Source organism: Pseudopipra pipra, chromosome 21 (assembly GCF_036250125.1).
Source record: "Pseudopipra pipra isolate bDixPip1 chromosome 21, bDixPip1.hap1, whole genome shotgun sequence".
NCBI lineage: Eukaryota > Metazoa > Chordata > Aves > Passeriformes > Pipridae > Pseudopipra > Pseudopipra pipra.
The window spans coordinates 5,194,524-5,217,656 of record NC_087569.1 but is presented as its reverse complement, the minus strand read 5'-3'; the positions used below and the strand labels follow the sequence as shown (position 1 = coordinate 5,217,656).

The following is a 23,133-nucleotide window of genomic DNA, read 5'->3' as shown; positions in this document are numbered from 1 at the left end:
CCCCTGCGGCCACGGGAGCATCCAGGAACCCTCCCCGCGGTTTTCCCACCTTCCCTCGCCTCTGCCCCGGGAAGGAGCCTGGCGATCCCTTAATCCGCCGGGATCCTCTGCGCCGGCGGAAGGGCGGTGGCCCCCGGGATCAGACACCCGGCTGTTCCCGAGCCCTCCCCACCCCACGGAGCCCCCCAGAAACTCGACACAGGCGATGACAATTAAGCAGCGCTGACGTCAGATCTGTAAGTTTATTTGCTCAATGTACGACGGCTACATAATGACTCACATTCATGATATTCCATCACTGAGGAAAAACTGCTAAGAATGGTCCGTGTGTGAAATAATTCCTTACAGAAACACGGAGTTGGAAAAATAATCACTGATTAGACCTTAAAAATAGTTCACTGCATAACATGACAAAAAGCACAAACAAAGGCTCATTCAAAGAACACAGTCATTGTTCTCCTACACTGTAATAGTTATAATTTCACCATGACGAACACCAGACATTAAGATTAAGCTAACACTGGTGTTTTCTTTTGCTTTTTTTTTTTTCCTTTTTAAAAACAAAATCATATATAATTGCATGTCACTATAGCAACATCCATAACAGATCAGTTTGTTACGATCACTATTTGGTAGAGCAAACTTTACCCCCGAAAAAAAAAAAGGAAAGAAAAATAAATTAAAAAACTTTAGAAAATTTTTGAAGACTATTTTGTCATAGGAATACATAACATCTACAGTATAAGTTAATAAATTTCAAGCTACTGTATAGAAATACGACACTAGCATGCACAATATTGTATCAATAGAGTAATGGAGCAGTAATCATTTCACTGGAGAGACAGTATCATAGGCAAGTGCATCTCTTAAAAAATGAAAGAAACCATTCAAGCTGCTTAAAAATCAAGTCCCTGACCCCCACTCCGTTTTTAGCCCTCTTGTGCCATCTCTCCTGCATAAGTTTCCTAAAGCAGCCAGAGCAAAAGCCAAAAAGAGTAGTAATTTAAAAAAAAAAAAAAAAAAAGATAGGTTTTGTAATTCCAGTAAATCACTTCCAAATTGTACAGCTGGGACAACACTGCTCACGGGACACGGGGGTTGATGAGAGGGAGGTAAGAAGCCTAAAGCATCTCCCGGTCCCGGCACGCACTGGCACCGCGGGCCCCTCGCCGCGGGATGCTGCACCCCAAATCCCTGCAAAGCGCCTGGGCCTGACTTTGGGTGGATGAATCCCGGCCAGGAAAAGCTATTCCAGCACCACCGGGGCAGTGTCCGGGGGCTGAGCACGGCCTGGCCCCGCTCGCTCCTGGGGGAGCCGGGCAGCGGCTTCGGGACAGCGGGGAGGGAGCCGGAGCCGCGTCCCCCCGCACGCCCCGGCAGCAGGAGCGGCTGTGCCGTGTGTGCCACACCACGACGCCGTGTCGGGCTGACTCTCAAAGGGACAATGAAAGCCTGTTTCCAAAATCAGACCAATGTTTAATAAAGAATAAAAGCACGAGTGCGGTTTCCTCTCACTGCACAGCGTTGGGTGAAGCGCCGCAGGGCGCAGCGCTCTGCGAGCCAGAGAACGGCAGTGAACCTCCAACAACAACCATGGGAAAATCAAAATCAAAGCTAAACTTACTCAAAATGGGGTAAATATTACCTGCTAAGCAACTCAGATGACCCGTCCCCCACCCCCAGCCAGATCAGACAGACTTGGAAAAGATTTTGCTAAGAAGAGAACTAAGTTCCTGGGCTCCCGATGGTGGATAGAAATGTCTATGATTGTAGCTCTTCCTCTTGAGGAATTTCTCTACCAAATTAGTTTCTAAGCTCCTGAAGTTCACTCATTACACCACAAGCTTCCCCAGGAGAAAGGAAAACGCACCTGGCTTCCCTGGTGACAAACAAGGGAGCCTGGGTGCTGGAGATCTGCTGACAAACCTCATGGTACAGTGGGAGAAAGTCAGGCAGAGTGAAATGGCAGTGCAATCCCTGAGGAAGCAGCTGTGGCACCTTAAACCAGGATGGTCTTTTGAAATACCAAACACAGTACATGACATACAGACCTGAATGCTCAATATTTTTTTTTAATTTTTTTTTATTATTTTTTTTTTATTATTTAAGTGGCATTTTTTTTTCTTTAAGTTTAAACACTTCCCCCTTGTCTAATTAAGTTCTTAAACCTTTTGCTGTGGACTTAAAATAGTTGAAACAGCCGCTAGCCAAGCACCTGTTAAGCTGTTGACCAAAAAACTAGAGCAGCTTTGATGTTCCTCGGGCGGGCGATCTTCTTGCCTTGGGCGACACAGAATAGCTAAAGCCAGTCCACAGGCCAGGACTGCTCAGGAAGGCAAGCCAAAAGAACTAGCAAAAGAAAGAAAAACAGACAATCAAAGGCTTGATGTCATATGGCTGTAATGTAGAAACACTGTAAACTGCAATTTAGTGTTAACACTGTAAGCTACCCTAATAAATATCTTAACAAGAGGAAAAAAAAAAAAAAAAAGGAGAAAAAAAAAAAAAAAAAAAGAAAAAGATTGGATGGCCTAAATCCCGGGGCTTTGTGAGCCCCAAATTGTTTGGTTTTGTTGGTTTTATTTTTAATTCCTTCTCAATTTGGGGATTTGAGGCTGCGCCCTGGCGGGCAGAGCGCTGCAGAGAGACGCCCCGTGACGTGGTGCGGACACACACGGCACCTGGACTGCGGAAACAAACGCACGAAGCCTTACTGGAACCACAGAACTCCCTTTTTTTTTTTTTTTTTTGTTTTGTTTGTTTTGTTTTTGTCTTTTTTTTTTTTAATGTTTTTGCGTTGCTTTCCTTAAAAACGAGGGCCATTCCATCCACGCAAATTCGTCTTAAAACCCTTTTATTTCTAGCAATAAAGTTAAATTAAAGACAGCTCCACTTGTATTAATAATCTACAGAACAGTCCATATGCCAGTGAGGCTGCTATTCCATACCAGCACAGCCAGCCTGACTTCCACTAGTGGTGTTTTGGCAAAAATGTCAACGAGGCAATCAAAGACAGGTTGTGGGGGGCCTCCCTGGGAAGGTGTCCCCTCCCTTTCCCTCCCCCACCCCTGACCCCCCCCCACTCGTGGGAAAAAAATAAAGACTGCAGTAGTTAGCATCAGCGTGCGGCTGCCAGTCCATCGGGGGGGTCTAGTTGTTGCCTTCTCCGCCGTCGTCGTCTTGCTGATCGCTCGTCCAGAGCGTTAGGTTGTCGCGGAGGAGCTGCATGATGAGCGTTGAGTCCTTGTAGGAGTCCTCGTTGAGGGTGTCCAGCTCGGCAATGGCGTCGTCGAAGGCCGTCTTGGCCAGGTGACAGGCCTGCTCCGGCGCGTTCTGGATCTCGTAGTAGAAAACGGAGTAGTTAAGCGCCAGCCCGAGCCGGATGGGGTGGGTGGGCTGCATGTGCTCCTTGCTGATCTCATGGGCTTCGCTATAGGCCTTCTCCGAGGACTCCACCACGGTCGCCCTCTTCTCCCCGGTGGCCACCTCGGCCAGGTAGCGGTAATAGTCCCCTTTCATCTTCAGGTAGAAGACTTTGCTCTCGTACTGCGTCTCGCTGCAGTTCTTGATCAGGTAGTTGTCCAGCAGGCTCAGCACATCCTGGCACACTGCTTCCAACTCCTTCTCGATCTTCTCGCGGTAGGCACGGACCATCTCAATCTTCTTCTCGTTCCCATCGGCAGAGGTCTTCTGCTCGATGCTGCTGATTACTCGCCAGGAGGAGCGCCGTGCCCCCACCACGTTCTTGTAGGCCACGGACAGCAGGTTCCTCTCTTCATTGGACAGGGGCTCGTTCAGCTCCGTCACCTGCATGGAGAGAGGGAGAGACAAGAGAGACACTTGGGTTAAGCCCCAGTCACTTGGCACTCCCATCACTTGCTTGGGTGCTCCTGCGAGTCTCTAGTGAGAGGCAGGAGGCAGTTGGCTTGCAAAGTCCTGCTCTGTCATCCAGCATCTGCTCCCATTGCAGCGGGAGCCAGATGGGAAATCACGCCGTGGTTCAGTCCCCCATGAAAAAGGGGAGTGGGTTCATTTCAAGGTATTGTCCATCAGCATTTTCCAGAATGAGAAAAATCTTCTAGGAAAGAGATGCCTTTCATCTGTGGGAGGAGAGTTGGGCTCTGTGATGCGGTGAGAGGGACAGTCAAAGCAAGAGGGAGAAGATGGTCCAGGGTTACGAGCTAGCCACATGAACTGACACCACCAGAGCTATGGGGTGTTCACCTCTTCCACCTCTCATGAGCACAGGCCATGTTTCCAAGACACCCAAAGAATGTATAGATGGTACAATTACAGCTGCCTCAGGCATCTGCACAGATGAGGACATAAGAGCTCACATGGCGAGGGTACATCCTTCCCAGGTGGGATTTTCCTCACTGAGGTTACAGTGTTAATGCACAGCGTCACCTGCCTCACGTGCTGTGACAACAGACGGATTACAGAGACGACAGCACAGAGTGATCTCAGTTACCTTGGAAGCACCACACTTGGTATCACAATAATCCTATTCCAGATCCCACAACACTGGAGTGGAGCCATCTGGGCAGCACCTCTGGACAAGTGCCTCATGGCCCTGCCTCATAGGCAGGAAGGGCTCACATCCCCCTTGACTCTGAGCCCTCTATGTGGGTCTCTGCACCCCTGGAGCAGACAGGACACAACAATAGCTCCACTGGGATGGTTTCAGCTGCCAAGTGGCACTTTGAGCCTGGGCATGGCTGTTAACCCCATGCCCTGGGAGCACACTGCCCCACCACATCCACACCCTGGGCACGGCCACTTGGGAAGCCGGCCAGCAGAGCAGGAACCTGTGAGCCTCCTCACGGCACTCAGGGATTAGGTAATGGTTTGGATGTGAAAGGCTTCTGCAAATACTGAGTCACTCTCACAAGGATCTGTAAGGACAAGGTTTGCTCTGGACCCAGATAACCATGTTTATGGTGGGGATCAGCAGGCCAACGGCTCCTGCTGGAAGGTGGAGGATGGCCCAGCCCAGGACCTCACTTGAGTGGCCTGGAATGACTCACACTTGCTCACCCAGTATTGACCTGCTCATTCCAACAATGTTCACTCCCCCTGCAGCTCTTCAGCCATGCTCTGGCTGATGTCTCCGCCCAAAACCAGGCTACAGCTAAGCTTTAATTTTCCCCACAGCAAGCAGAGTCTCTGGTCTCTGATCTGGCCCCCCTCTACTTCTTTCCTCAAGGCAGAGGCAGCAAGAAGAGCCTCCACTCCCACCCCTGCTGTTGTTTGGACCTGTGTTGCTCCAGAGCCTGGCAGGGGAACAGCGAACAGCCCCTTTCTGTATGGAAGAGGGTCTAACAGTGCAAACCAGCACAACTGCTTCTGATCAAGGGTAGAAGGTGGCAGAGGGATGGGGGAAATGGGTGCCATGTTAACAAGGACAGGATCTCCTGTGACTATCAGCAGTCTCCAGCAGCACAGGACAAGGAGCACGGGGCAGGGTGCCAAGGCAGCTCCCAGCGTTCCCGCCCAAGGTAAGCAGGGCAGCGATGCCCGGGCCATCCGGCAGCTCCCGGTGCCAGAATAACCCTCACCCCCCCTCTCCCAGCCAGGCTAACGACAGCTGTTTAACCACACAGCCCTGGGATCCCTGGGATACACTTCTCCTGCACTGAGGCCTGACCACAACTGAAATACCCATGGCAGGTCACTCAGACACTGTCCCCAGCCAGCCTGGTGCTGCGAGGGCAGAGGTCTCTAGAGATCTGCATTTTTGCAGAATGACTCCCTTCATTCTTCCCCCTGAGTGACACTTGCACAGACACACATTAAAGATCCTCTGAGGTTAAAGCCATCTTTGGAACACACTGGAGCACAAAAAAGGTGTCCCCCTGCCCCAGAGCCTATGGATTGTCTGTCCTTGGAGATATTCAAAGCTTGATCAGGATACTCGGGGTCTTCTCCCCACCTAAGCTGTCCTGCTTTGAGTGAGGGATTTGGGCTTAGGAACATCCAGGAATCCCAGCCTGAGTTATTCTCTTGCCTTCCAGCTGTAAATGGAGTGCCCAGCCATATGAGAGACTCACTGATTCCAACAGTTTTCAGTCCTGACAGAAGTTGTGGAGGTGGATAACCCCATGAGGTCTTGCTTTTAGCAAGGTGCTCCCTGAGCAGAGATACCAGTTTTTAAGTGAGGACCAAGCAGGTGATTTAAAGCTGCCCCACAGCCACGTCTGCAGATATGTATCACTGTAGGAAGAAGCAGATTTACCTCCTCTCACCAGAAGAGTCTTGCTGGAGGATAGATTTATTAAAACTACAGGGAGTTTCGTGGGATTAGCTTTGCCATAAACATTTTAAATTTGAAGCTATTAAGGATTACGGAGGAAAGTTGCCTGTCAAAATCCTTTCAACAAACTGGCTGACAGATGGAAGGTACACCTGTGGAGACAGCAGATTCCCCCAGGGAGCTCACAGGGAACTTGCAAAAGCAAAAAGGGAGCCTCGTTAACCATGTCACTGCTTCCTAATGGTACCCAGGCTCCCAGGAAGGAGCACTGCAGAGACATGGCCAAGGTGTAACACAGGTGGGGACAGGGACTGCATCCCTCATCACTAGGAGAGGGAAGGGAAGAGGCTGCAGTCCCACACATTTCAGTCTGCGACTGAGCTGAGGGAGGAAGAACAGAAAACCATCTGGCACTTGCATTCCCAGCAGGAAGAAAATGCAAGATGCCCAGGACACAAGATATTGGACAGCAGGGTACACTTAGCTGCCTTATTAGCTGCCTTATCAGAGTCAGTGGAAGGTGGAAAAGATGTATCCCAGGTTCAGCTGCCTTTGAGGACATCTCTGCCCTCTGTCTGACCAGAGCTGCTGCCACCTCTTCAGAGCTGATTTTTTTCTTACACAGCAGGATACCAACACAAAATGAGTTCAGTCAAGCCACAGGCTAAACAGCAGGCTCGATGTACTGAATTTATAGCATTGCACTGAAACACCTCTGATGTAACATCAATAAGGCAACATCCTGCACCAGGCCTGGATCACACTGCAGCAGTCATGTTACAAGCCCTTTTGGAGGGCAGAACTCTCCCCCTTCTTAACTCAGACCCTGGAGAGGTCTCACTTCCCTTAAGAAGGGCAGTACCCTGATCAGGTCCCCTGATGCCATTCCCAGCACTGTTACATGGAGTCAGAGACTTCAAATAGCCAAAGGAAGATCTCACTTTGGCATAGGAGGGCTTGGCAGGAACACAAAGCCATGAGCCTCTGGCTGGAGGTCTACCTGCTCTCTGGGAAGCTCAGTCAGTTTGGAGTTTTACTTCCCTGAACAACAGAACTCGCTTCACAAATCTCAGTAACTGTCCAGCCTCATCTCACCCTTGTGCCCCTGGAGACTGGGGAGAGAGGGTCAGAGATGCATGTGGCTGAAATGGAGTCAAGGCCTGGATGTGGCATAAACGGCCAAGCACAAAGAGCTAATCCACATGCTGGAAATTTGATAGGGGAAAGTCTCTTAGCTATCTTGGAACAAAAAAAAAAAAAAAAAAAAAAGGAAAACACAAGTGCCAGGAGCCTGACCTTTCACACACTGCACAAAGACACCTGGTCAGGGAACGCAGGGAGCCTGGCATGGAGCAGTCCACACTGCCTGCTTTGGCTGGGAGGCACGTTCCACCACCGAGCTTGAGGACACTGCCGGTTCCAGTCTCACCAGTTCCCGCAGCCTTTGATGGCACAGCGTCTGCACCACCAAGACTCAAGTGCCCTAAAGCCACATGGAAACTCCAACAGTTCCTGTTGGACAAAAACTACTGGAAGTTTAACATTTCTGCTGCTTGGGAGTCCAGAGGTTTGCACAAATCCGAGCCCTCTGATCTGCAACAAAGCACTGCAGAGGCGGCACCGTCTCGGAAAAGGCTTTCCTGACTTCTCCACTCCAGCTGGAGCTCTGACTCAGCGCTCTGCCCAAAACCTGGCAGGCTCCCGGCATGCCCAAGGATCACATTGCAGCCAGGGAAGGCTCAGCCTCATGCAGAGAAGCCAGGGAGAGAGCACAGCTTTACCTGCCCCTAATGTCAAGGTATGTGAACTCCAAAAGCCCAGGGGTTGGTCCTACTGCACCTTCTTTCCAGAAGCATCTTAATTACCAGGCCTTTGTGAGACCCACAGGGAAGGCTTGCTCCCAGACAGCAGCAGGTTAGTTTGCTTACAGGGCTTATTCCAGGACTCCCATCCTCCACTCCTCACCATGCATCAGTAGGTGTGAGTACAACATGAAATGATCATTTTTGAGGACCCTTCAGCGGCTGCCATGGAGATCCATCGCAGGACTGAGTTCTACCTGTTTATCCTTACACACTTTTCACTTAGTTTGATAATTAAGTGCCCACCCATTTATGGCTCCTGCCTAGCTTTGATGTCTTATCTTAAAGCAAACAGCACAGCAAGCTGAGGGGACCCAGAAATGCTTCCCTGGAGAATACCATGAACATCTGACAGTTCAACCCATGTTATAATCATCAACACTCGCTTTTCTGATCCCCAGTCCCTGAAGACATCACACACCTACAAAGGAGCCAAGCTTTCCTGGAGAGAGACAGACTATCATGAGAACCTCAAACTGTTCACTGAGAACAGCTTTTAAACATCACCAGAGCTCCCCTCCTACGAGGATACACAACATCCATCTCCTCCTCAGCACTCGTGTTTCCTCTCTTCTATCTACAGCTCCTGCACCATGTAATTAAGTCTGTTATCTCTCCACACAAACCCCAGCAAGTACCTTGTTTTCCTTCATGTGCAGCTCATTAGTCACTCTGAAGCGGGGCCTGAAGGTCCCCTTTCTGTTTTGTTTTTTAGAACGCAAATGTGCTTTTGAAACAATGTTCTGGTCTAGTCCTACCACCAAAACTCTTACTTTATCTGAAGCCACTGGCAATCAGAACAACCAGTAGGCAACCCCTTCAGGCTCAAACAGCACATAAATACTCATGACCTGCAGCCACACCATCTACCCCCCCATCTCTAGCTGCTGTCTCATAATGGGACCCCAACACCCATCTGCAAGGACAATAGGACATAGCCTCAGGCTGTGCCAGGGGAGGCTCAGGTTGGACATGGGAAGAATTTCTTCACTGGAGGGGCTGCCAGGCATTGGAATGGGCTGCCCAGGGAGGTGGTGGAATCACCATCCCTGGAGGTGTTCAAGAAACAACTGGGTTTGGCACTCAGTGCTCTGGCCTAGTTGACAAGGTGGGGATTGCTTAACGGTTGGACTTGGTGATCCTGGAGGTCTTATCTAACCTTAATAATTCTCTGACAAGCCCACTTCCAGCAGCCTGAGTTCTGTCATTCTGGAAGGATGTGACAGAGATGCCACCTGGTTTTTCTGTCCCCAGCTCCCTCTAACTTCTGAAGAAATGGCTGCCCTCAAGCACATCAAAATGACACCATTACCCTGTGTCTTGATGACAGTCACGACTCGATGTTGCACAACCTTGTCAAGAACAGCTTCTCCCCGTGCTCCAGAGCGAGCTGTCCTGCGACACCATCGCAGCACTCGGAAAGATGCTTTTCTTAAGCACTGTCCTACTTTGGCAAAGTAGGCGTGTGTTAAACTAGACCTAAATCTAAAATCTTGCCAGATTGGCTTGGGTTCTTTTCCCCTGCTGCCCAGCCTTCGCCCCCATGTCGTACTTCCAAAGTGGAAGTCACACCGTAACTGCTTCTCTCCTTGCTGGCCCCTTCCACTGTCCTCTCTGCTCGTGTTTTATCTCAGCATGGCACGGGGGATTTTGGGCTGTAGGTTGAACCCTTCCTCACATCCCAGACAAGCACCCGCAGGCTGTGGGCAGACACAAGTTCCCCACTGCCTTCTCCATTGCCTGTTTCACTATGAATAATCACCTGTTACTTCTCGTTTTTCAAGCTGGCTGGGCCAGCTCCCATCACAGGACAGTGGCTGACAGCAATGGGACGGTTCTGCCACATTTCAAATAGCTCCCAGTGCCTCAAGGACCAGTGTCTGCAGAGACTGTTTGGTGCTTGTAGCCCAACTGGATCTCAGAGGCTACTCAGGCACCCCAGACACTGATTAGGATTTCTGCATATTCCTACAGTTAACAGCAGCTTTCATCCCACTCTGCAGCCTTTATTACTTAAGGCGACTTTGAACCACCCAAGGCAAAGTCTTCAAACTGGGAGACATGAAAACCAAGAGCTCATTTATTTCATTGGCCTCTATAGCTTAACAGCTACTTAAGCCAAGGTGAATGTCATCACACTGCACTCAGGCTTGATCAGTCCTTGGGGCCTGCACTCCTCCTACTCCAGTTTCAGTGTGGCTGTGATGGATTTCAGCTAGAGAAAAAAAGCAAGTTTCAACTACTTGGGTCATTTCTGCACATAAAAGGTCAAAGGGACTCAAGGTGAGAGAACCAGAGAGAGCAGCAGAGCTCTGAGCTGCTCCATTCTGTTTGGCAGCAGCGTTTCTGTACCAGCCCTTATCTGCAGCGCTGCAGTCCCAGCATTCGGTCTAACGGCTCCCGTTTCTCCTGCTGCAGAACACCTGGGTGCCATTGATTTGCCTCACCGACTTCATCTGCAGCTTCTGAGATAAGGCAACCACGGAGGGAGCATCCGCCTGCCTTCCAGGCACATTCCTGGACCCTGCAATCTGCCATGGCTATTGTTGACAAAGACCAGCCCAGACACATCCCAATAACCAACTGGAAGGAACAATCCTGGCCTCTCAGGGTCATGTAAAGTGTGGAGCTACAAACCATTTCTGAGTTAGCACTGCACAGGAGCTGCTCCTCTAGCCAGTGTGTGCTTTTTGAGCCAGGAAGGAATTATGCCCAGGTTTTCTTGTCTTCCTTATTAACACCCAGATTCTTGTTAGCCTTAGTGACAGGCTATTAAACAAGACGAAAACTGGCTGTAGGACAATTTGTTTCACCATCTTGCTGCCACTACCTGCCTTGTACTTATTAAAAACTCTCAGGAAAAATAATCGACCTCTGTTGGCCTAGTGCCTTCCAGCCACCAGATGGAGAGAGCAGCAAGTCCAACCACATCAGTCCCAGCACTTCAGAGGACTGTCACTCAAGGGCTCATCACACGGTCTCCAGCAGATGGGATTCCAGCACCTTTGCCTGCTAACTACAAAGCAACAGAAGGGATGCCAAGCTATTCCTTCCCTGGGATATGGCAGGCTGGCAAGCATCATCTGCCCTCAGCAGCAGCCCAAGATCACCATCACCCTTCTCCATCATCCAGCAACATGGGGAGTTCTCCTGCCTTGGATTAGCTGCTCTGTTCCCTGCTGATAGGCCTTTTCTCCAAGCTTCTTGCAAAGCACATGGAAGACCAGGGCTTTGCACACCACTGGCTTGAGAGCTTGGATGTGCCCTTGAAGCACACCCAAGTTTTAGGAGCTCAGAGTTGATCCAGTGATCCCTTTGGAAGAAGAATGGCAATTCATGGTTGCTCTAGGCTCTTCTGGGCTGCATCAAGCTTCTCCAGGTGTGAGCTGAAGGGCTCTTCAAGAGTAACTGCAGCTCCTTCCTCAGCAGCATTTCTGTACAAGTTTAAAGACTTGATTTTTTTTTTTTTAATTTCCATTGGAGCATTATTCCTCAGAAGAGTCCATCTACTCACAGGCTTTTGAGCTGAAGCAGCCATCCATGGGATGGCCACTGGTCATTTCTAGAGTCTTAAGACTTGGTCAACACAGAGACTTTTTTTTATCCCCTCCAATTTATGGCAAAACAAACCCAAGCTAGACAGCACTCCAGTGACTCCAGCACATAAGCAGGGACACTCTAGATAAATGCACCAAGTTTCATGTGGGAAAGGTGTTTAGTGCTGTTGGGAGCATGAGCTGCTTAAAGATTTACCTCACAGCTTCTAAGAGTACTAATCTGGCTCAGATCTCAGGGCTCTCCTGCTCACCTCTAGCCCCACTGCCAGGCAGGAAGAATCCTGCCACCAGATCATCAAATCCTCCCTGCAGAGTCAAGTGCCAGGGCTGGTCCTTAATCAGGGGCTCAAAAAATGACAGTGTTATGCTGTGCCCATGACCTCTACTCAGTTGAGCCAAGTAGAGAAAGGAGAGATGAGGGGTCATGGACAGGACACCTTCAGAAAGGTTGAGAGCAAGTTCTGGCTGCTGGGAAAGTCTGCTCCCAAGGTCTGCTGGAGCAGGATGAACCTGGCAATTCCTTGCTGCTGGCATGGCAGAGCCACTTCTGCCATGGCAGCTGCAAGCTGCTGCTCCAAAGGGTGAAATGGGAGAAGCTGCAGCCATGCAAAACTCCCTGCAGTGACCACATCCATTTTTAACCACTGTCACTGCCCCAAACGCTTTGTGAACTTCTGCTTGTTGCACATCAGGGTAGGGTTCTGGAAATATTATTAAAAAACCCTCACAAGATTTTTGCTCTAGGTCTCTTGGTCTGCAGATCCAGCAGTTCCTGGGTGTCTCAAATATGTTTTGCCAGATTAAGCAAGAGAATTCCCAGAACACCCAGGTGGACTCCAGCATGCCAGCTCCATGACAGGTTTGATTTCTGCCTCCATGAGTAAGGTGATTATCCCTCCAGATGTGCCTTACCCTCCCACTGCTTCAGGGATTTCAGGCTTGATCTTACACACCTCTACCAAAGATGATTTTATTTAATTTCTTAAATGAACTTGCAGAACAGAAGATAGTCAAGTTTTTGCTCTGGCAACTTTTTGGAGCACTGCAGCCAATTTTAAATTACAAGGAGGGTCACTTTACTGTCCTAGATCCAACTGTGGGTTTAACTACCCTTGCCTGGCTCCAGCCATCTCCTCCCAGCCCTCTTTTGAAGCCCAAGGGACTACCATGCCACAGATTTGATCTCAGTTCATCACAGGTGACAGAACCCCTCGGGCACCACGTCTTGACACCACCAAATGCAAGAAGCCAAGCTCCCCACCTTCAAGATAATGAAATATTCATCCCACGTAACAAAGCCCAACAGCATAAACAGGCAAAGCTCCAAGCCTGCCCCAGCTGGGTGTAAATCAAAGGCTGTTAATCTTCCCCAAGTTCTCATTCACTGCTGAATACTAAGCATTAGTCTTTTACAAGCAGAGATCTCCCACAGCAATTGTCGAGCATGTCTGTTAGCACACGGCACAGCAACAGCTTCTCCACCTACTATTAATAAACTTTATGCTCCTGAGCACCACAACTGTCCAAACAACGTGTCCATCAGCAGCCTCATTAGCACTGAAGCCGAGTCTTCTCACTGATGTTTTCCTAGAGCCTTGCTGAAACCAGGCTCAACCTCTCAGAGAGGAATCAGAAGCACAGGGACATGCCACGTAGCTTTGCCTGGTACGTAAGCAAAGATACATCCCAAGCAAGCCAACCCATCCAGCAAGATCAGAGGGAATTTGCAAACAATTAAGGAATGGTTTGTACTTGGAGTCCCTGCAGACTCGTCCAAGTGCAGCTGCCTCAAACACCCATAGACGGACTCAATTCCAACATCTTTATAGAAGAAAAACATTAAGTACTCTAATCCCTAATCTGGGGATCACTTTAAGGGAATCTCACGCCATCATCAGTGACATGTTCTCTAGTTACTCTCCTACTGCTATTAACTAATGCACTACCCTTGGTCACTAGATCAGTAGCTTGGGACCAAAAATCAGGTTTGTTTAATACCTAATTGAGCATGTGCTGGGTCATGCCCAAGATGTGACTACATCTGGGTTAGAACAGAAAAACCTGACACTGGGGGAAGTTTGCCCTTAAACAGGCAGACAAAGGCTTTTGTTTCACCAGTTACATGAAGGCTTTGCTTTTGAGACAGTCTTGTCAGTGTTCCCCGCAGCCCGAGGATTGCTGCCTCATCATTTCAGCTCCATTTTCCAGAATTTACTATTTCCAGCGTTTCTAGACCCCACCAGGTAAACCAGCACTGCAACTAGGGTGCAGATCAAGCCCCAGCAGCTCCCAGGGCTTCAGCCCACTGGAGAGGCTGGAGAGATGCAGCAGCTCGGGCTGGCTGTCATTGTGCACTCAGAGAAGCCGGACAAAGCCATCCTGCTGCCAAGCTCCTCCCCCAGAGCCAGGGGTGGGAATCCAGCATCTTGACATCTGGACTCTGGAGCGAGGAGTCAAGCCCAAAGAGCAGAATGAAAGTCATTTTGTCCCCATTTTCCTGCATTTTAGGATGGGAGGAAGGACTTTGCTCATTACATCAAGCAGCCAGGGGAAGAAATATGAGAAAGCTGGCTGTGGCAGCACTGCCTGTGTGCAGCTGACACACCACCCAGTCACACAAACCCCACAGTCAGCTGGTTGTGGGTCCACATCCTTCCCCTTTCCTGCCTTCTCCAGACCAAGGCCCCCATAGCTGCCCAAAGGGATGTGGGGAGGTGGGAGGTTGCAGCAGCAGAGACCAGGAGGGACCTCAGCAGTGCTGATGCACAGCCCACGTTTTCACCACTGTGCTCCCTCACAGGGTCCTCCACCCCCTGTGAGTGAATGCTCGGTGCCCTCAGACAGCACTCTGCAAGCTGTGGGCTGCATTCTCACAAAGCCATTTTGTCTCCAGGGGGAAAGAAGAGTGTCCCCACCTGCAGTGACCAAGAGCTGCACCATCAGGAGCGCAGGCAGAGCCTGGCAGGGCATTTTATCTCAGTGCCACCAGCATGAAGCGAACCACAGCCATTTATCTGAACAAATTCTCAAGTCAAGGTTTCAGAGGTTGAAAGACAAAGCCACTGTACCTTCACCAGCAGTGTGACAAATCCACAGCTACTTCCCTTTGTTTTAACTGTTTTCCAAGCTATTGCCTTCCAGTGGTGACAATCACTAAGAGAATGGAGTAAATAGTAAATACTACTGTTTTCACTCAATTTTTGCTTTCCAGACAAGGCAGTTGCCTTGAACTGAATGGCAGTTGCCATTTTCCAAAAATGGCAGTTGCCATTTCTCTGCAGTCATGTGACTCTAACAAGAGGGAGTGAGACTTCAGCCAAGGACTAGTTAGGTTAGTTACCTTTCCAGTAAAGAACAGAAGTTGTTGAAGGCTTTCAGCCTTCCAGAAAGAAATGACAAAGGCCTGGTCAACGAAGGAAGGAAGGTCTAAGCTGGGTCCAAAGCAGTTAGCATGGGAATGCTTGTAACAGCATTAGCTTTGGAAGAAGCTGTCTTGAGCTGCAGAGCACTGAAGCATAGAACACCTGGAAGCATCAAGGGTGCATCAGCTACCTCAGCCCCACATCACAGCTTTGCCACAGTGAGGTGGAAGATGATGCCTGTATCCCACCAAGACTGGAGAGGTGCTTGAGAAGCCAGGCAAATCCTGTTCCACTGTGCTTTGTACTGCAGTTATTCCAACATGCACTCATGTTTCGCTGTCAGTCACAGCTCAGGAGGTAGAACTGGGCAGAACAGCCCAAGGCAGAGCCCCAAATGCCCCAGGCATCGACTCATCTGAGGAAAGGCTCCCTCGGGTCCCACTGTAGGCATTTTCCAATGCCTCTTCCTCCATACCTGCCCCTGAGCAGTCTGGCTGGGACACACCAAGCAGCCAGCTCTAGTCTGAACCAGTCTGACAGTCCTCTTTGCTCTTCCCTACCAAACTGGAATTGAGCTCCTGACTCACCTCTGCCAAGGGAGATGAGCAGCACCAACAAGTCCAGCAGCGCTCCACAGCCAAGGACATGTCTGAGCTCAGACAAAGCCACCTCCCAAGAAGCAGCTGGTTACTCAAGCACTGGCAGTGGGACACACAAAAGCTTGGATTCTTTATTTTTCCTAAATATATACATACAACTTCTGTGCATTTGTTTGCACATGGTTTACCTGGCATGAAGCTGCTCCAAATAGAAGCTGAAGAGTTCAGTCACAGAATTGGTGCCTTGGACCCTGCCAGATGTGTCACTATCCATGGAGGTTTCCCCAGATGTCAAGTCATGGCTACCACTCTCCTCTCCAGTCCCTGCTCCATCAGCTGCACCCTGAGCCGTGTTTCTCCTTGTATTCTCAAGAGTCACAGCTCCATTCCTAACTACAGGCTCTGCAGAGATAGTAGAAATATCAGGCTCTGAAAAATCCTTTTCCTTAGGATTGTCACCTTGGGGTCACTCACCAGCCTGGGAACAAAGCCCTGGCCCAGCCTAGGCCTCCTCATAGGCTACTGGGGACCATTATGTTGCTCTTACTCCACGTCCCTGATCTTAAGCTCTGCAAGGCTGAGACTTCTTATTCCTACCTGGAAAGCCAATCTGAGAACGCTCCTGACCAGCCCTAATGCTGCTGGCCCAGGCACAAGAGAAGAGCTTAGAATGAAGTGGTTCAGTAATACACAGTGAAGAGATGGCACAGAGGAAAAAATATGGTGGGGGTCCTCAAATTAAGGAAAATCTTAATTCCACCAGCCACAGAAGGTGAAGAAGAATCATGTTCCTCATCTCCCTTGATCACAATCCAAATCCCAGCAGATATATAACAGTTTTTTGGATAGCCCTCACTGCTCCTGCAAGCACCATCCAGCACATCCATGAGAACTGCTAAAAGGATGCCAAAGACATCATCCAGGTCAGATGAGACAAGCCAAGAACAATGTACATGTTCCAGAGGCACAGGAGTTTTTAATCCAGAAAACACTTCTGGAGGTGAAGCTCAGTGGTTGCCCCTAAATTGCTGTTCCTGAAGCTTCTAGCAAGCCCAAGTTCACATCATCAGTGTCCACAGAGTCTATTCCAGGGAGCAATTTTGGGATCAGCTTGTGAATGCAGGTTGGGCAGATAGGGCTTATCCATGGCCATTATGGAGCTTACTTGGTGTACCAAAAAATGGAGTCTCCTGTGAGCCAGCCATCACAAGAAGCAGTACAATAAAGGTTAAAACCCCAAATTTGAAAAATTCAAGACAACTCCCACTAACCTTTATTGCACTTTCATGGCTAGACATCATCCAACAGATCTACAGACCAAGCCCAAATCATCCAAAAGCTCTTTGAGAGCCCTTGCCCAAGAGCATTACTGTTTCCATGTACTCAGACAGGATTCAACAGCTACATTCTTCATCATAGTTTAGTTCAAGAAGAGCTATTTCTAATCAAATCCACACTTGGTTGTTACATGTGGCCAACAAAGAGAAATCCTGAGCATGTCTCATAAGTCAGTGACTCTTCCTAAAACTCATAGATAAGGACTTAACAGGAGCTCAAAGAGGAATTTCTAAGAGGTTGAGCTGCTGAAGAGTGGGTGCACTGCCCATGGCAGTCATGTACAGGGCACGTTGCTACCTCTCCAATGTAGTGTTACAAGGTGCAAAGTGTAGGACCTCCTGACAGCCACCCTCCTGTCCTGACCCTGCAGACCTCCACAAAAGAAGCCCTGCTCCCTGCTCATCAGTTGTGCTGTCTCAAATCCCTACCACCATTGCAATCCACTGGTGACCCAGGAGGCACCAGGAGGCTGAGCAGCATCCAAGACACCTGCACGAGGGGCAAGAACATCGATGCAGTCACTCGATGCCGACATCAAATGACTGCAACATTCACCTCGGCACTGGAAATGGTTTTTCCAAAGCCTTCTCCAGCCCCCCTGGGAAGTGCTACTACAGCAGCTCACGCTCCTTGCTCCCCTCCCACCATCACAGATGGTCTGCCCAGCACTCCTCCTGGAGAAGCCTTTCCACCTCACCCTTTTGTCTGCCTATGCTGTGAAGCAGAAGCAGCTAATCAGCCCTGCTCCACTCCCGCAGGACTCTCCAGATAGGATGGGTTTGTGTTACTACCCCATTTTCCAAGGGCAAGCCTGCTGTCTGTGTGAAGCCCCACTATCTGTGTGAAGCCCCACTATCTGTGCTAACCTGGTCACTGGATGTGGGGGGTGATAACCTGCCTGGCTGGTGACCAACATGGCAGAAGCCCATATACCCCATGCCAGGGAAGGCCTGCAATTCCCAATCCTCCACCCACAACTGCCATTTACTGCATCGAGTTGTGGTGTCTAAAGCTTGGAGCAGCCATCTGCTTTCTGGCACCTCCAGAGTTCCCCCCTCCACATCCACCACAGATGATGGTCCTCATATACAGCACAGCATCACCCTCTGCAGAGGTTGGGTCCCCAAAGTCAAGTGAGGTGTTCCCCTCATGGGGGACCCCAGGTCTCTGCCATATGGTCCCACACCTACATCATACATAGGTGCAATGTAACAATGCTTCCCTCGCCCTTTTTAAAGGCAACTTATTTCCTGTAAAAGTTACTGCAATCATGTTCATTCACTTGCACATCCCCCCACCCTGAAGGTCTACAGGCAGGCATGTGCTCTGCTCCCCAGGCAGCACCAGCCAGGGGCTTGGCAGGGCTCCACCTCCGGAAAGCCTCCAGCAGCACCAGTCTCCCCAGCTAATGGATATCGATCCCCAGCCCTGGCATGGGGTCAGGCAGTAAAGCTCCTCCTGAAGCTGAACCAGACAGAAATGCATCTTGCTTCACCCACTGGCACTGTGGGCAGTGAAACCCCAGCGAGCAAGGCCAAGGCCTGACCAGCGGGCACAACCACCACCCTGGGGACCAGCAGAGAGCCTTCCTGCCCCCCAATACCTTACAGGGATGACAGCACCCCCAGACAGCGCTGAGGTGACAAGGGACGTGACCAAGGTCATGCAGCCATACCCTGGATTAATGGGTCTGGCCCCACACCCTTCCCAGCTGTGGCATCACCTCTGGTAGGCAATGTGACCATCTGTTGTGTTTTACTGAGACCCCACAGTAAACCTGTCCCTTTGGGGGGGCTGGAGGAGCATCCTGCTCCCACAGCAGCAACATGACTGCAGGTAGGACAATTAGGAGCACTGGCAGCTGGCACTTGCAGGAGGGAAGGAGCTTGAACTTATTACATATAAATATTATTTAAGAGAAAATATTGTGAACCAGGACATCACTGGATGAATCAGCAGACAGCAAGAGCCCCAGCACACCATTTCCATGTTGAACCATTAAAACAGGCATTCAGCACAGTCTCCCAAGCAGGCAAGGCTGAGGCTCAACAACCCACTTAGCTGCCCCACATCACCACCCGTGAGATCAAGCTGCAGGAAAACGAGGCTTTTTTTATGCCCACCATTCCCACGGCAGGTTTTAAAGGAGAGCCATCCTTCATTTCTCAGCAGGGTGCCAGGGAAGCAGGCGGAGGGCTCGGTTTGGAGGGCAGGATGGCTCTGCATCACCTTCGCCAGACGCAGCCCGCATGCTCTCTGCTACCGCCTGGGTGCATTGCAGCTTGGACCATGGCATATGACATCACTAGGCGTTGCTACGGAAATGAGTGCGAGGTCATCAGCCTCCCGCACAACCGGGGCTGGGGGCTGGGAGGCACAGGGATAACCGGCTGGGACATGCCCACCGCCGCCGGACCGGCCGTGCCGGGGTTCGGGCAGCGCGGTGCAGGAACGAAGAACAAAGCTCTGCCTTTTGTTTGCCGGTGACGGGAGGCGTCAGTGCTCCCGCTGGGAATCGTTTCCTTACGGCCAAACTACACGGCAGCTGATAAGCGGCGTTAGCCCGGGTTACTGTTTCACCAGGGCCTGTAAGGACTAGCAGGAAAAATCGTATATATGATCGCTAGCAACGCCTTGGGTTCGAACAGCCAGCCCGGGTGAGCAGGTTAGGGAAATTCACACTGCAACACGGCCGTGTGTCCCAGGCAGATCCCTGCTGGCTTTGTCACGGCGGCTGTATTATCCGTAGGAAATGAGCTGTAGGATCTGCTCACACAGCAGGCTTGGCTTTAAAATGAATAGATGCCGCTATCAGAAAATGGTATAAAAGCCACAGTGCAGCAGAGGGACAGCCCGGCTGGTTTAATGTGATAATATCTCATCCCGATTATCCGTATTTCATTCCTTGATAAGACATCTCCTCCCTCCCTGGGCTCGGGCTGTGACAGTTTTGTCTGTTTGATAAATGCAAGGTTATTGACAAAATGGTGCAATCTGGGCAAACAGAGCTGCACCCAAGGCAGACTGCGACATTCCCAGATCAGCATTCACTTTTCATCAGCCGGGGAGGACACCCCAGCTCCCAGCAAAGGTTCAGACCTGACTAAGAAGACAAACATAAAGAACAGTTTTCCCCTTTAAAGCACCCCCTCCCTCCCTCCACCCAGTCTAGCCTCTCTGCAATATGACAAATGCAGAATCTTCTGGAATGACTTGATCCTGCCTCCCACGATTGCTTTGTTTGCGAGATCAGATCAGAGATATGTTTTTTTTTCCCTTCTTATATTGTCAAAATGTCAGTATTGAAGGGGAGCGTTCAGTGTCACAAATCAGATCAGCCTGCTATATGCAGAGTCTTTATTTTAAGAGCGTGAAATGAATACAACATGACTCAATTCATAAATCTCCAACCAAGAGCAGTAAAAATAAGGGCTTTGGCAGTGAAAGGGCTCCTGATCTCTGGGGTCAGGGGCACACACCAGCCCCAATGACCACGCGTGGGAAGGGATGCACAGGGAGGTATTTTGGCAGCGGGGAGAGGTGTGAACACAGCCCCCCCACACCCCCCTCTGGGTCCCCCACTGCCTCCCCCCGCTGGGACCCGAGCCGGTGTGACCCCCCCAGGGAGCACCACACCCCCGGGCTGGCTCCTCGGCCCCCCCACGCCAGGGCAGGGCAGGGAGGGGGGGCATGGGAGAGGATGTGTGGGGCAGGCAGGGGGGCCTGGTGTGGGGGGAGAGAAGGGATGGGGCTGGGAGGTGATGTTGGGGGACTGCAGGGCAGGGGAGGCAACGCGTGAGGGTTCTAAGGCAGGGGAGATGATGTGGGGGTGCTCTAGGGCAGGGGGCAGCTAAACAGGGGAGAGGGGCAGGGGAGGCAATGCATGGGGGTTTAGGGCAGGGGGAGAATGGGGAGGAGGCTCTGGGGCAGAGAGGGGAGATGTGTGGGGGCTCCAGAATAGGGAAGAGGATGAAGGGAGGGCTCTAGGGCAGAGAGAAGGGGATGTGTGGGGCTGAGAGGGGGCCCCACAATTGGGGAGAGGATGAAGGGGGGGTTCTAGGGCAGAGAGAAGGGGATGTGTGGGGCTAGGTGGGGACGCCGGAACAAGGGAGATGATGATGGGGGGTATTTAGGGCAGGGGAGCAGGGTGTGGGGGGCTAGGGGAAGAGCCCCAGAACAAGGGAGCAGGATGCGGGGGCGCTGGATGGGGGGGGCTCTAGTGCAGGGGAGAGGATGCGTGGGGGGGGCTCTAGGGCAGGGGACGGAGATCAGGAGACCAGCAGAGCATCCCTGCGCGGGGAAAGACAACGGGAACGGGACCCAGGCGGGGGGTGTCGGGATGGCGAGGGGCCGGGGCCCGCACACCCCCGCGGCCCCCCCCGCCCGAGCCCCCCCACCCACCGCGGGGGCCACGCGGGGAGGGCGCGGGGCGGCAGGAGGAGGAGGAGCTGTGCGCGCGTGTGTGTGTGTGTGTATGTGTGTGAGCGGGGGAAGCCCGACGGCCGCGGGACGGGACTCACGTTCTTCATGGCGGCCGCCATGTCGTCGTATCGCTCGGCTTGCTCGGCCAGCCGGGCCTTCTGCACCAGCTGCTCGCGGTCCACCATCTTCGCGGGGTCCGGGAAGGGGGGAAGAAGGGGGCGAGGAGGCTGCGGGCTCCGGGAGGAGGAGGAGGAGGAAGAAGGAAGGAAGGAAGGAAGGAAGGAAGGAAGGAAGGAGGAGGAGGAGGAAGAGGAGGACAGGCGGGCGCGGCGGTCTGGGCGCTGCTGCGGCTGAGGCGGCTCCGGCGGCGGCGGCTGCGCCCGGTGCTGTGCGCGCGCCGCGGGCCACCACAACCCCCCTGCGCGCGCCCCGCCCCGCCCCGCCCCTCTTCGCCGCCCCGCCCACCCCTCGCGCGCGCGGGGCACGGAGGGGGATGGAGTCCGCGGGGCGGGGACGGTACTGGGATTACACTGAGCTGTCTGCCCTGCAAGGACTACATCTCCCGTGATGCCACGCGGCGGGGCCCCGCCCCCCTCGCCCCGCCGGGCCCCGCCCGTGCTGATTCACCGGGGCCCGGCCCGGGTGGGCCGCGGAGGGCGCGGCCGGGGCCGGGGGGAGCGGGGGCGAGGGGGGATCCAGCGGGGGCCACTGCGGGACGGGGGGAGCTGGTCGTGGTGCGGGGCAGCGCGGGGCACGGGGCGTGCTCACAGCCTGGTGTCACCACAGCCCTGACCCGCTCGCAGGGTGGGCTCACAGACTGGACCCGCTCAGAGCCCACGCACACCACACACAGCCCGTGCTCACCGTGCCCACTCATAGCCTGGTCCCATCACTGCCCTGACCCGCTCACGGGCCGGACTGACAGACCGGACACACTCACAGGCCACATGCACCATGCACAGCCTGTGCCCACTCATAACCCAGAGCCACTCACAGCACAGTCCCACTCATGGCCCAGACCTGCTCACAGCCCTGATCTGCTCACACCCTGGTCACACTCACAGCCTGGACCCTCTCACAACCCAAACCCGCTCACAGCCTGGTCCTACTGACAGCCAGATCCCACTCAAAACCCTGATGCACTCACAGCCCAGATCCACTCACAGCCCAAACCCACTCACAGCCCAAACCCACTCACAGCCTGGTCTCATTCACGACCCAGATCCACGCACAGCCCAGACTTACTCACAGCTTGGACCCACTCACGACCCACCCAAGTCCACTCACATCCTGATCCCACTCACAACCCAGACCCCCCCACATCCCAGTCCCACTCACAGCCCAGGCATGGACCATCCTTCCATGGAGACCCTGCCTGTGGTGCTGTGCCTGGGGTCTGTGACGCCGTGATGGTGCTGGACCAGGCTCTGGCGACATATCTTGGGGCAAACCCCTGCTTTCCCCCACCCCCTTTCCCCTGCCACAGGCTGGGGCCCTGACACATGGAGGAGAGCATTCCCAGTGGAGAGCAATGCTGGATAATTGATGGCAGCCAGCTTGGGCACACAGTGCACTTGCTCATCAATAACCCATGGGATAAAAGCACGTCTGCTCCAGCCATGCAGGGCTCCTGCTGCGTGAGGAGCACCATTTGGAGCCATAAGACATCCCGCTTTCCCAAAAAACCTATGGATAAAGTGATGTTGAGAGCAGGCTGCAGCACTGGGAGAAAGGAACAGG

General features: G+C 52.1%; 1 protein-coding gene and 1 long non-coding RNA gene across 2 annotated transcripts in view; both read right to left on the bottom strand.

Moving 5' to 3' along the window:
- Positions 1–212: 212 nt before the first annotated feature.
- On the bottom strand, positions 213–21,805 carry YWHAG (tyrosine 3-monooxygenase/tryptophan 5-monooxygenase activation protein gamma). The gene is made up of 2 exons (XM_064677815.1): positions 21,492–21,805; positions 213–3,807 (listed from the first exon to the last, which is right to left on the bottom strand). The coding sequence occupies exons 1-2, from the start codon at positions 21,576–21,578 to the stop codon at positions 3,151–3,153; spliced, it is 744 nt and encodes a 247-aa protein (XP_064533885.1). The 5' UTR covers positions 21,579–21,805; the 3' UTR covers positions 213–3,150.
- Positions 213–23,133, bottom strand: part of LOC135425488 (uncharacterized) — a 99,309-nt gene continuing 76,388 nt past the window's right edge. The window contains exon 2 of the long non-coding RNA XR_010435616.1: positions 213–2,731. This is a non-coding gene — a long non-coding RNA (uncharacterized LOC135425488). The remainder of the gene's footprint in view (positions 2,732–23,133) is intronic.

What these genes read in the sequence shown, in the direction of transcription:
- YWHAG (XM_064677815.1), bottom strand. Translation starts at nt 21,578, where the DNA reads ATGGTGGACCGCGAGCAGCTGGTGCAGAAGGCCCGGCTGGCCGAGCAA. An exon ending in TGGCGGCCGCCATGAAGAAC is followed by an intron (nt 3,808 to 21,491) that starts GTGAGTCCCGTC and finishes CTCTCCATGCAG; the next exon opens with GTGACGGAGCTGAACGAGCC.